At 34.9% G+C, this 13,835-nt stretch overlaps 1 protein-coding gene and 1 long non-coding RNA gene across 2 annotated transcripts; both read right to left on the reverse strand.

Annotated features, from left to right (window-relative positions):
* Nucleotides 1-268: 268 nt before the first annotated feature.
* Nucleotides 269-1,761, reverse strand: LOC145086621 (uncharacterized). The gene is made up of 2 exons (XR_013700516.1): nt 1,611-1,761; nt 269-550 (listed from the first exon to the last, which is right to left on the reverse strand). It is a non-coding gene; the product is annotated as an uncharacterized LOC145086621 (long non-coding RNA).
* A 2,131-nt stretch (nt 1,762-3,892) lies between these two features.
* LOC145086622 (putative pectate lyase 8) lies at nt 3,893-8,323 on the reverse strand. Its single transcript, XM_079024439.1, has 7 exons — nt 8,050-8,323; nt 7,793-7,846; nt 7,079-7,150; nt 5,217-5,859; nt 4,992-5,095; nt 4,750-4,888; nt 3,893-4,489 (listed from the first exon to the last, which is right to left on the reverse strand). The coding sequence occupies exons 1-7, from the start codon at nt 8,160-8,162 to the stop codon at nt 4,268-4,270; spliced, it is 1,347 nt and encodes a 448-aa protein (XP_078880565.1). The 5' UTR covers nt 8,163-8,323; the 3' UTR covers nt 3,893-4,267.
* Between the last annotated feature and the right edge of the window lie 5,512 nt (nt 8,324-13,835).

Here is a 13,835-nt window from a genome sequence, read left to right on the forward strand (position 1 = left end):
ATAGTGACAAATCACAAATAAATGCCCTAATATGACCGTTTAACTTCATTATGAATTCACAAATAAATCATTCATGATGACAATTTCCAACGAGAGAGATGAGCAACACCGTTGCTGATGATCTACCAACACCGTTATTAGTATTGTCAGGGTTTGATATTTTTTGTAAGTTTTATAATTTTTTAAATAAATATTTTCTCAAATTTTTGATAAATTATAAAATTTATGATAAGATTTTGATTTTTGATGATTTTTTTCACAATTAAAATTACTTCAAGGTTACAACCAAATATCACATTATTTTTATAGCTAAATGACATCACTAGTTTTCTTTAATAATAACACATTAAAATGTATTTAATGAAAATACAAACACCATAACTATATATTTATCCTTAAATTTGGAGGCTCCTTAAATTGGAGGCCTCATAGGACCGCACCACTCATACACCCAGGGTTGCTGTTGATTAAGGGACACCCAGGGTTGCTGTTGTTTAAGGGGTGCGTATAGAATTTGCTGTTGAAATACACTTAATGCTTTATAGCCTAACTGCACAATGCTCGAACAAATGGTGGCGTTAATTATGATGCTTGATGTAGACATTACACTGGACTTCTAACAACTCAATGGAACATGATGAATGCCTTTGAAAAACCTTGAATGGATGTCAAATAAATCATCTTATGTATCCAATTGAAACCAATTTACGTGACATCATTTTGTTTATGTGAAATTTACAATAGAACTTCAACTTGAAGACATGAAGTTCTAGATTTTGGAGATAAGTTAGAACTTCAAGTTGTAAATTAATCTTGAGTTATTAATTGGCATAGAGTTTGGAGTTGATTGCGGTGATCAAGTTTAAAACTAAAAGTCAATTGTTGTAGACCACCATTAATAATGGTCTCTACCCTATGTTAAAGGACTTGAATGAGACTGTTTAATTCGGTGCATTACACAAATCAATATGAACTCGAAAAAATTGATATTTCAATGATTTTGATAAATTTGTCAAAAACTAGCTGATTTATGGATGACTTATTTTTTTGATAGAAAGTGTGTATTTGATTTTAAATGAGAAGTAAATATTCACGTGTCAAGAAAAAACAATATTCTAAAAGATGTCAGCTAAAAACCGAAATTTATAGTTTTTATTTATATATAAATGTTTGACAAAAATGATTATAAATTTTTGAAATGTGTACAAGTAGTCTGTATTCATTTTTTTTTTTTTTTAACAACAAATAATTATATATCTCCTCTGACTGAGATTGAACCCATGACCCCTTAATTGGTTAGTAGTTAGATTAGGACCTCTATTTTATTCAAAAGTATAACAACTCGAATACATGACGAAAAAACAAACTTTGATTAGTTAGTTTGTGATTGTAAACCCTAAAACAAAATAAACTAAACAATACAAATATTTAGACATATATTTATATTTAATAAAAAATCAACATGAACAAAACAATACCCTCATGTATGTTATGCATGATATATTTATATTTAACTTAATCCACCTATTATCCATATTATCCAATGATTCTAGTACAATAGCTTATAAATTTATTATGGATTAGTATATACTATATAAAAATAAAATTACCTTGCCTAATTGGACAAAATAACGTTAACCCTTCCCATGATAGGATAAAAAGCTTGAAAATGTTGGAATGTGTTTGCTTCACAAAATCCATGTAAACATGGCAATGCAATTGAAGCCAAAAGGAAATGCCCCTACCATTACCATTACCATTACCACATCTATATATTAATGTATTGAAAACAGGACCTACCCACGATTAGAGTCACATGCACATGTTGATCATGGCCCAGACCTCACATGACCCTTAAACCTAAATCCTCTCCTTCTTTCATTCAAGGATCTCTTTTGGATTTTGTATAATGACATCTAAATATCCAATGGAAATAGAAAATTAGAAAAATACCCAAATATGATATTATAATGAGTAAATTACATGAATGGTCCCTATGGTTTGGCGTAGTTTGCGTGCTTTGTCTATAACTTTCTTTTTAACTCGGAAAGTCCGTACTGTTTATTTTTGTTACGTACTTGGTCCCTGCTGTTTGTTTTTGTTATGCGTTTGATCTCTGTGTTACCTAAAAAGACTATTATTTAAATAGATAAAAATGTTAAGATATATGTAAGGTAAGGTAAGAGGGCGGTGTTGAAGGTGTGTTTATTTAAATAAATTAATAAATCAAGGGCAAAATAGTCTTTTTAGGTAATACAGGTACCAAGTGTGTAACAAAAAGAAACAACAAGGACCTTTCAGGTTAAAAAATAAGTTAGGGGCCAAACATGCAACTTACCCTAAATCATAGGGACCATTCATGTAATTTACTCTATTATAATTTATAAATCCTTCCTTATTCTAAATTAGAAATACCCAAATATGGTATTATAATTTATAAATCCACCTTATGCTTCCTTATTCTCTAAGTTTCATCACTTCTTGAGCTTTAAATTGCGACAAATAATAATTAATTTTATTAATTTAGACATTATTTGTGGCTCAAAATAGCACCCACTTTGTATTTTTTAGCCAATGTAGACATGATCATGAATATGTGACACAAGTTTTTAAACATTATCACAAACACGATTACATGAAATTTTTTTTTTTTTGAAAAATAACGTTTACTTTAATTATACTGGTTTTTAGGTTACACCTCCCCATCCATCTGACCCACCAGTGCAATCAAATTCGCTTTCTTCTTCGACAACCCCTCAACCGTCTCATGTATGACGAAACGAGTCATTGTCATTCAGAGATATGAGCCGGTTTTTAAGAATCAAGATCTTGGTCCACATGTGGCAACCAAGTCAAAGGAAAAAAAAAATACCACATCACCATTGTAACTAGCCAACAATATTTTTAACCGGTAATCGGTTAAAAAGATTATGTCTCCTAAATCGAAAGAAATATACAACTTTGACACAATGTAGGTAAAGCTTATACATTATCTATTTTGATAAAGAATCGTAAAGTGCATGTCTATTAACTTACATTTTTCAATTTTATGCTTTAGGTTTATTTATTTATTTTTTTTTTAATTTTTTTTTGAATGTCTTCATGTATAATTGTATATAAATATCAAAAACACTAGAGAACTAATAAAATTACAAGGCAATGACTATGAAAGGGTTTTTTAGCCAACTAAACCAATTGACTTTAAGCCTACGGGTTAATTTGATATAGAAGGTAAGTACATATTTAATTTTCTATAACTTATTTTTTCAATTTTATGTTTTATTTTGGTGTCATGTATTTTTGAAAACTTTTAACCTATAAAAAAACTGACAAAAAAAACTCCATTTGAGTTAATGGAATTAAAAAATTTACATTAGAATAAAAAGCTAATAATCCAAAAGTTATTTCAAATAACTTTTAATAGATTTTATAAGTTTTTATTTTATAGTTTATATATTTATGTAATTTTAAATCTTATAAAAGCTTACATATATTTTTACAAAAAATTTATACACAATAAAATCTGACTTTTAATTTTCATATACCAACTATTTTTACTAAACATGATCTTAAAAGAATACCCGATTTGCTTCGAATTTAAGCTTCAAATTACAACATTTAGTTACTTTACGCAAAAAGAAACAAAAAAGTTGTTATAAAAATTGCCCAACTTCGATAAAGAATCCTATACGATTGATCATACTTTCGACACACGATCATTACAAAGGGTTGACACAAAAACATAATGTCCTCAAACCTTTTCAATATCAAAAGAGTAAAAGGATTGCACCACGTGTCACCAATCCAAAAAAGAAAAAAGATTCTTGCTTCCATTCGCAAGAAAAAGTAAAGAGATCAACAATATATATCCAATCCAATGACCCATACACCATAACAACAAATAATTTCCCCTTTCTATTTCTTCCTTTTTCATTACTCATAGTTTTTGACATTCACATATGAGAAAAACTACCATTACCAAAATAAATAAAATTAAAACATTCGGATCCTGTAATCCAATAAACCCGGGTCGGGTCGGTCGGGTAGGTAGAAGGGGATAAATGGATAATGGGTTTTGGTAGAATGAAGAAGGAAATATAATCATAAACAACGCTACGGATCTGCTCTTTGGCAGTTGGTTGAACTTCGAAAATGAAGAATGAAAAAGAAAAATAAAAAAGTAGTGTATATAAGGTGATGATAGTGGAAGCTGTAAAAGAAAAAAAGAAAAAAAAGAAAATGAGAATTGACGGAAGGGTAACGGCGGTTAGCACTGGCGGCCTCTACGGCAGTTTAAGACGCCGGCGCCGGAGGTGATGGTGGCGACCATGGAAGAAGACTTGGCACCTAAACTTGAAGCCCTAGCGTAACTCCCGGAGGCGCCGGCGCCGGATGGAGTGAAATAAGCGCCGTTAAGGAGCAAATCGCCTTCTGATCTCCAGTTCCATCCGTGCCATTGGCTTGCAGCTGTATCCACTCTTTTTGTGACCTGTAAAATGTTTTTTTTTTTTTTTTTAATTAGTTAAAATTTAATAATGGTTGGTTTGACTTTGAGTCAACCAGAACCAAAATGTCAAAAATGTAATAATCACTAGCTTTGAATGCAAAATAATGATAATAATAATAACAATAAGTTAAAAAATTAAATATTCTTTTAATTTTTGGTATGAGTTTAAAGTGAACAATAACAAAAAAGGAAAAAAAAAAAAAGTAATTATGAGAAGTACAGGAAGTTAAAAGTAGTAGTACCTCTTTGGCAAAGGGATTAACAGGAGCAAGGTATCGGTTGCCTTGACTATTAATTGTGGGGTTTGCACTTCCACCAATTGCGTACATTTCCCAGTGGGTGTAGTCGTTGTTTACCACATGGAAATATCCATGTCTGCATCTGTCAATTTTTTAAAAATAATTTACCAAATTTTAGTTTTTGCATTTTTGTCTAATTTTAGTATTATATATATTTTTTTAAAAAGTTATGAATAAATAAATACCTTGGCATTCTTTGAATAAGACCTTCTCCGAAATGGTTGTACGCAATTGTGACTTGCATAAGCTTATCCCTTGTGTATGAGTCGCTATGCCCCAATAGCATCACCTGTTTTGTTATTTTCATCAAATAACATGCTATTATTATTTATTACACTTCACATTTATGTTATAGAGAAAATGACTATATTAGTAATATCAAAAGATGAAAAATAGATTTTTTTTTTTACCTCATTGTGGTGAGTGAAGTAATTATTAGAAATAGTGATAGCAGTTGAGCCCATAACAGCATCCACAAGCCCATCAGCACAATTAGACAACGAATTATGATCCACCCAAATATGACTCGACCCGAATATCGAAATTGCGTCACCATCCGCCATCGTCCGCCACCCAAAATGCTCCGGCGAGCTTCTCACCAACGCATTTCCGGTAGGTTTACAATCATGAATATGTAACCCATGGATAATAACATTAGTAACAAATTGAACAGTAATACAAGCTCCATTCGCGATATGAACATTGACTCCACGAGCATCGATGGTTTTAAAACTGTTCATAATAAGTTCTTGCTTCAATTGAATCACCATGTCGCGTTTGAACACGATCCAAAGAGGGGTATCTTGAATGACGGCGTGGCGGAGGGTGCCGGGTCGTGGGTTCACTGGATCGTCGTCGCCGGAATCTGTGACCATGTAATAACGGCCGTCGCGACCTCCGATTGCATTCCGGCCAAATCCGATGCCGCAGTCGGCGAGGCGTTTCCGGTTTTTTTGCCAGTTTGGGTCGCAACGCCAGCAATCGTCGATTGGGTTTCCGGTTCCACATGAGAAGTATCCGAGTTTTCTTCTTTCGGTGTTGTTTTTAATTACCCTGTTTCATATCATTAAGAGAAATTAAATATAAATTACTACTTTGTTAAAAGATAAAAAAGAGTAAATTACTAAATACTACTAAGTTACATTTTTTGTTTGATTTTTGTAATTTTAGTTTAAAAATATTTTTCTTTAGTAGTTTTTGTTTTCGCTTTTGTTTTTGTTTGAGATTTTATGTTCAAAAAAATGAGTTTTGTGACAATATTTAAATATAATCAATAATAATAAATTATCATTTGAGGACTATAATTGCGAAATAAACCTTTTAGGACCAAAATTGAAAAATCAGAAAAACAAAAGTAAAATATATTTTTTTGTTCTTAGTATAACTGATTTTTACAATGTTTGTCTTAAAGTGTTCTCTTGTATATATCTTGTATATATGGACATTATTTGATGTTTTGTAATGTTTTTACTTCATGTTTTCATGAAAATGACTATATTTTCTTTGACCCAAATACAAAGGTGGATATACCAAAAATTACCATTTTGGTTGGAACAAGAACATAAATGTTAGTAAACCTCAAACCAGGACTAAAACTGTAAAAGAAATGTTTTGAAGACCAAAATTACAAAAATCAACAATATTAAGGGACCAAAAATGTAATTTTCTATAAAGAAATAGAAAAAGAAGATTTGTTTGGTACGTTTACTTGAGTGTGAAAAAAGGAAGTTAGCACAGTGTTTTAACTATTATTAATAATTGTGCTCATGTGCTCTTGTTGGGCTTTTACCAAAATTGATGGATGTTTGCTACTCAATTTGGGTTTTCATTTATATATATATTATCAAGGTGACATGCCATCTTATTGTAAAAAATAAATTGAATTCCTTTTACGTTTTTTTAGCAACGGATTAAATTCCTTTCATTTCATAACCAAAACATGTGATAGAAAATCTCGAATTCCAATTTCATCAAAATCCAAAATTATAGGTATCTCATTTCCCGGCAAAACAATGTGCGCCATTTGAAATTAAAATCAATGAGTTTAATGATTATGAATAAACATCCCATGTGAGTTGAGAATGAAATGTGAAGTTGTATTAATTATTAAGTGGATACGAAGAATTAAGAGTCAAAAAAGTGAGTTGAGTTTTAGGTACGCCTATACCTATTTTTAAACCCAATTAATGCTATTATAAACAGTTTGTCAATTTTAATTTTACTCTTCCAAATTTACTAGAGATTCAGAGAATTTACAGAGAGAGAGTTTTACATTTCAACCATGGAGACCACTTCCTCAGGATCTTGAACAGCATTTTCGTTCAAAGCTTCAGACGCCTTTGCTCTGTTTGTAAAATATGAAGCTAACATTAGGAAATCAGAAAGAAAAGAATATAAAAAGTAAAAAACAAAGACAGTTGTTGTCAGTCATCAATGCAAGCTATATTAAAAAGAAAAAAAAATGTCTGATGTATCGGAATTTCAGTATCATTCAACCTTCCATATTAAAGTGATCTTGAGCACCATATACACAAACATAAAATGGAATGCCATTAAAGTGATCTTGAGCCAAGGGCAATTCTGTAAAAGTACCGACATGCATCATATAATTGCACGTAGGAAGTGGTGGGAAAAAAAGTAGACGAAGGGAAAAGTACACTCTGCAACCAGTGGTCACTGTATTTTGATTTGTGTCTGCAGTGTGTTTTTAGTGCGTGAAAGAGAAAATAACATTGTAACTGAAAACGGCCTCGAATCTGTGTGAAATGACCAATCTGCCCAGAAGATGCTGTTTCGGATTTTGTTTCAGAGGATCGGTTGAACGAAGACGACGACTCGAATGATAAATAACAGTAGTAACAGTTTCAGATCTCAAAATTGTTACTGTTTTTTAACGATTTCGATTTTGTCATTGTAACTTCCATTCAATCGATTAAGCATTTTTAAAAGTAATTAAAAGTCGAGAGGGGTGATTTTCATTGTATACCTTTCTGCCATTGATGAAACGTTCAAGCTCTGAAACTGCTCTGTTTCAACACCCCTGCGTCATACACATATTTCACATATCACATTCCGAATTCAATATTTCTAATAAACTCACTTCAACATTCTAAAATCTCATTTGAAAACGATTAACGCAGATTACGACAAACGGAAATACACATTGTTATGAATCAGAATCAAGCTTCAACTTCGTCGTAACCAAAACAAACACCGATTGGAATGAAGGAAAGAGAAACGCACCTAATATCCGATTTATCACCGGCGGCGGCTGCGGCGGAGACGACCATAAGCGACGCAATAAGCAACAGAATTGAACAACGAAACACCGATTCCTTAACCACCGCCATTGCCATTTCAAAAACTCTAGCTTCTTCCTCTCTCCTTCAAGCTTTCTGACACTCTCACACACAGTGAGTGTGTGTAATTTTAGTATGTTTGGATCTGAATTCCGAATAAGGTGAGGGATGATATATATGTGTGCAGAGAGAGGGAAAGAGACGAAGTGAGGAGTCAAATCAGCAGTCCCAACTAACGGCCTCATTTTATAGAGAAGAATACATGAAATTGGCTAAAAGTTAACGGCGTTTGATTTCGACATGTTAAAAAAACAAATTAACTATGGTTAAGTTAATTCAATCACCGACGCTTAACTAATTAGTTAGATCCGGAATAACTAACCTTAACGCTATTCAACCAAAGATAACGGTTCAGTTATTGTGCCATGTCAGCATTATCTTGGAGGTTTTGGGTTTGGGTTTGGGTCGGATTCAGTATCCTGATTATCCGTACAGACATTCCAAAATGGAATCGTATTTTCCTTTTTTAAAATTTATTTTATTGTTGGATATTATCTGGATAAGTTTTTATTTTATTTATTATTTTTTAATTAGTTGGGTAGAGAATGATTTCAATTGCAGTCCGAAATTCTCGGCGGAGGTCATTGAATCGAGAATTGCTTAGTTTGGAATTTTCTTTTATTTATTTTTTATTAAATAAAAAGTATTTTATATTTTTAAGACTAATCAAGTTGAATTGAGTTTACAACATGCATTTGAGTTCTAGATCTGCCAATTTAAGGTTCCCGAAAATAATGCCGAATATATTTTGCTTAAAAAGTAAAAAACTCACCAAAATTCATATGTGGTTTATTTCATTAGTGAGCAAATGATGAACCTACAACTTGCTTTTGTGTTCGAACTATGAAGAGGGTAGATAAGCAGGATGAATCCTTCTACAAGAAACAATCATTCATTTCGTTCTAGGAAAGTGTCTAGAGAGTAAAATAGATGTATATGTATAGAATTTTAATATCTAGAGAGTGGTGGAACACACATTACTAAAACTTCTAAACAAAGCCATACAAACACATTTATGTTTCTTCGAAATCATGATTTATCAAATATAAACAAAAAAACTAGTAGAGTACCACCCAACATGTCTGTAAGACGGACAACGACCCGGTTGAATTATATTGGACCAAGCAATGACACCCTAGGAACTACGATATAGGTCGAGTCTGATTGCGATACAACCGAACCTAAAAGAAGGCGTGAGAATCAAAATCATCTCACCAGATTCTTACAAAGAATTGTTCGTCACCCACAATCACCTGCAAAATCATACATGACAGTGCCTCATAAATCATATGATGAGACAAACATTGTCCACTCATCAAAACTATAAATACCTCCTTTATAGGAGGTATCAACATATAACACTTTACTTCCTAACTCTCTTTATCGCTCTCAGACAGTCTCTTGAGTATACACCCCTAACTTTGGCGTAGAAACGTAATCTCGAAAAACACCCCCAGATTACAGCCGACCCTAGTCTTTTCTTTATGATCAATGGGTCTTCGCACAATTAACTCAAGCAAGAAGACTTTATACTCTATACTCATCTATCTAAATCCTCTCCCTTTGGGACTTGGTTGCATCATTAGCATCATCCGTTATGACAACTACTATGATCATGAAACATGGATGGAAAGTAGAAGGTTGATACTATAAAGAGAAAAACTTGAGACACACTTGAACAAACGTTAGAACAAGTATAGCTGCAGAATAGTTTATCTCAAAGGATCTAAACGCTCAATAATAATAATAATAATAATAATAATAATAATAATAATAATAAGTTAGAGTTAGATAATTAGAGTGTTAGATGCGGAAATGTAAGGAAATATAATGACAGCAGGTATTATATCAAGTATACACGTAAGTTGATTCTTAATAAGGATTGCATTCAAACCAAGTTAGTAAATGAGATCAAGCTTAGTGATTAAGTCACGAATGACTTGCTCCGAAGAGAGATGATGTTCAGTTATGAAATAGTGAGTTTGGAGAGTAAGAAAGAGATGAGAGTAATAACACAAGATATGAGATTTAGGATGCGAAGTGATATCAGATGTGTATTGATTTGAGAAAGATTGCGTTCTATATATAGAGACTCAAAGGTTACACTTGTTCAACTATCTAAACGTAGCTATGCAAGACATACTGGATAAAAGAGAGTATTGTAAGAAAATCAGATAAAAAGCTAAACTAAGAAAACTAGATAGTGAACTGCTGATGATGATGACTTCGGATGCAGTTGCTAAACTGACTTGACTGCAGATCTTCAAGGGGCTGCGGTAGGTCAAGTTTAACAGGGTCACTTTTATGATTCAACAATTTCCCCCTAACTGACCTCTTCAACTTTTTCTTCAATTATCAAGTTTTAGGAACTTGATTAGAATCCACCAAAACTTTCTTATATTCTCTAACCAGGTGATCCTTCTTAAAATTTCGAACCTGACTTCAGCAGTTGTGTGTTTGGAGTTTTGAACTGCAGTTGGACAAACTTCAATTTGCTTCCTTGTGAGACGATTCATGGCAGTCATTTTGGTATCATTGAGTTTCCTTTTGAAAATGACTCCAAGATCTGGGAATTTGTTGCACCCAAATATCTCTCTTGATATCCTTCAGTCAACATTGGTGCAAGATCTAGTGGTGGTAGATTGAACTTTTTGGGCAGGGCAGGGTGAATGTCTATATTAATTTTTGCGAAGTCACAGATGGTTTCCCTTAGGAATGTGCTTGCCCTTTCAAACGCTATCTTCATCTTTGGATACTTTTCTGCTTTGTTTTGGAACACCTTTGCTATCAGGAAGATTTCTTCTGGATTCATACATGGGAAGTCCGCTTGTGTGCGGACGTAGTCCTGATTCCTTCTTGTAAGAGTATACCGGATGAAGTCAACTTTCATGAATTTCCGGGGTTTAAAGTTCTTGACTGCGGATGGTCTATCGTTAGACTAGATTTTCTCTATTGATGAAGCATGTTTGGCATGGAATCGATTAAGTCTTTCAAATTCCATGGGTAGTCTTTTGTGATCAGGTAAGCTGCGGTCAAATTGCTCAAATACAGTGAAGTATTTTGCATTGGTGATATTGGAACATCCTAGTATCCATCAGATGGGTGTTCAACAAAGGTAAGTTCGGGTTTATAGTCATCATCTAACAATCTGCAGTGAGGATTAATCCAAGAATTGATTAAGGATTCATCCATGGTGATGTCGAATCCGTTTTCTCTCCAGATAAGCTCAACAAATTTGGTTGCTTTCCAGTCTGCTTTGTTTTGTTTTGTTGTGGGAGAGTCACTTGAGTGTTCGGATGACATGTTGGATGCTAAATATTTGAAGTGGGGAGGAGTTTTCGGTCACTTAGGATCATTTTCTTGAATGTTTCCCTGTTGCAGTGGTGACTGATGTTGCGGTGGAGTTTGATGGCTTGGATTCTTGTGAGGAGATGGTTGCGGTGAAGGAGTTCTTTCATTAATAACCAGAGAGCTTCTATGTTGCTTAGAGATGCTCTCTGAATGATGGTCTTCATTACTTCCCCCTCTTGAGGAATGCAGAGCCGGAGATTCCTCAAGCCATTGCTTAAGACCATCGACTTTAGCACACACATTTTCGAATTGATCTTTAAGTGCATCAACCAGTTGTTGATTGTTGGGAATGGTGGTGTTAAAAAGTAAGCGATGAATCTCTTTGGTAAGTTGAAGGATCTCTGGACCATGAAAGTTTGAAGATAGTGAAAGTCGAAGACTGTTGATCGTAGATTGGAGGACCGAGATGGTGGACTCATAGGCAGTATGAGTTTCATCTATCAACTTCTTTGAGTGTGTTGATTGAACCGCAATGGCGGTTTGAAGGTCTGCCTTGATTGTAGATACCTCAGAGATGAGGCGCTTTGCAGTATCCATAAATTGCTGATGGTCAGCCTTGCGACTTGTGTCCAAAGAACGAATCTCCATTTCAACTTTCAGAGAAATTCGCTCAGCAGCCAGTCGTTCACGAGTTTCCAGTCTTTAGATTCTTTCAATTAAGGACTGCGGCCCTGGAATGTTTTCAGGTTGCGGTTGAGTGGGCTTGACCGCATCAATAATCTGATCTACTTTGGCTTGTAGACTCAGAAACTCTTTCCTTGAGACAACAATCTTCTTCTTCTTTTTGTCTTTGGGCTTGGAGGTGGAGTGTTGAGAGCCACTTGAAGCTTCTTCTTCATCAAATATCATTAAGTCATCATTAGAAGGGGTAGGCTGATTGACCTCATTGAGATCAAAGTCATCGAACCTGAATGTAGGTGCAGAGCTAACTTCGATTGCGGTGCCATCGTCTTGAGAAGTTTGAGCATTTGGAGTTGGAGGGATTCTTGAAGTACCTTGATCACCGGGAGTAGTCTGAGCGTTGCAGACTGTCTTAGCCATGTTGGACATCCACTCCTGCACTTTCAAAATAGTGGTTGCGGTGTTGGCGTTGTTAATTGTGTCTGCCTAGTACTTAGCCAATGTTTGAATTTCTAGCTGTTTTTGTTGAAGCTGCTTGGTTTGACGATCCTTTATTGCTTGAAATGCCCTACGGAAAGCGGCATATTTATTTGCTTCAACTTCATTTGATGGCTTGTAAGTACTCAATGAGTCATTGAGATCAATATCGTCAATTCCTTGAAATCGCACCAAGGTGTCCCTCGGGTTCACGGATCCTTGCACCATTGTGCTCACCGTGCCTAAACCACCAAGAAAAGATGGAAGCAGAGTAGGATTTCCTGAGCTTCCTCGGTCTCCTTGACCCGTGGTCAAGTATAGCCTCGACTCAGTTATGGTAAGGGCGGAAGAAGTGCCCTGCAGTTGGGAAGGTGTTGGTAGTGTATAGGTTACAGACAAAAGGATGGAATTCAACTCCTCAGGAGAAAAGTAATGTAGACGGGAAGCCCTGGAGACCTTAGGGCGAGAACCAGTTCCATCCCCTTGGGATTGAGCTGAGGGTGAGTCTCCATGAATAGTTGAAACATACACACTTTATGTGTCTGAGTGGAATTCGATTGTGGTGTTGAATGGGTCTGCAGCCACCCCAAGGACTACCAGAGCCTTTGGAGAGACTGCGGTATCAGTCCGGTCACGCATTTGGTATGTGGATTGGGTTTTTCGTTTCTTGAGGATTGCAATGGGTTGTGCGTCATCATCAGAATCATCATCTGATTCGTCATTTGAAGGCACAATTGGTTTGAGTTTCCTTTTCATGGAAGGTTCAAGGTTCCTGGAAGTATCCTTCTTCGTTGGGGTTCCATGTTTCTTGGAGATGTTGTGGGGGCCTTGGTTGGCTGAGGCAACCTTCTTTACCCTTTGAGATAAAGGAAAGTTTGATAGAGTAGTAGAGGATGGGGTTGCGGTACTATCAGGATTGATGGGTGGGGTTGAGGTTTGAATGTTTTGAATAGGTAGAGGCAGGGTAGGAAGGTATGGGTCAATACCTTCCATAGCCTCTAAGTGATCTGTAACATCATTGGTTTCAAGTCCAAGTGTAGACAGTATGTGGGCTGGCAGTCGTCTAATAGGTCCTAAAAGAGATTAATCTTTAGAGGGGTTGTACCTTTTAAGATCTCTGGTGATAAAGAGGTTGACATCATTGCCATGCTCAGACCCGCATCAGTATGTAGATCAGAGATACATAGAGACCAGAATATTGCAAATGTGAGTTTGGTCGGA

This window comes from Lactuca serriola, chromosome 2 (genome assembly GCF_051521515.1).
Source record: "Lactuca serriola cultivar US96UC23 chromosome 2, Lser_US96UC23_V15, whole genome shotgun sequence".
Lineage (NCBI taxonomy): Eukaryota > Viridiplantae > Streptophyta > Magnoliopsida > Asterales > Asteraceae > Lactuca > Lactuca serriola.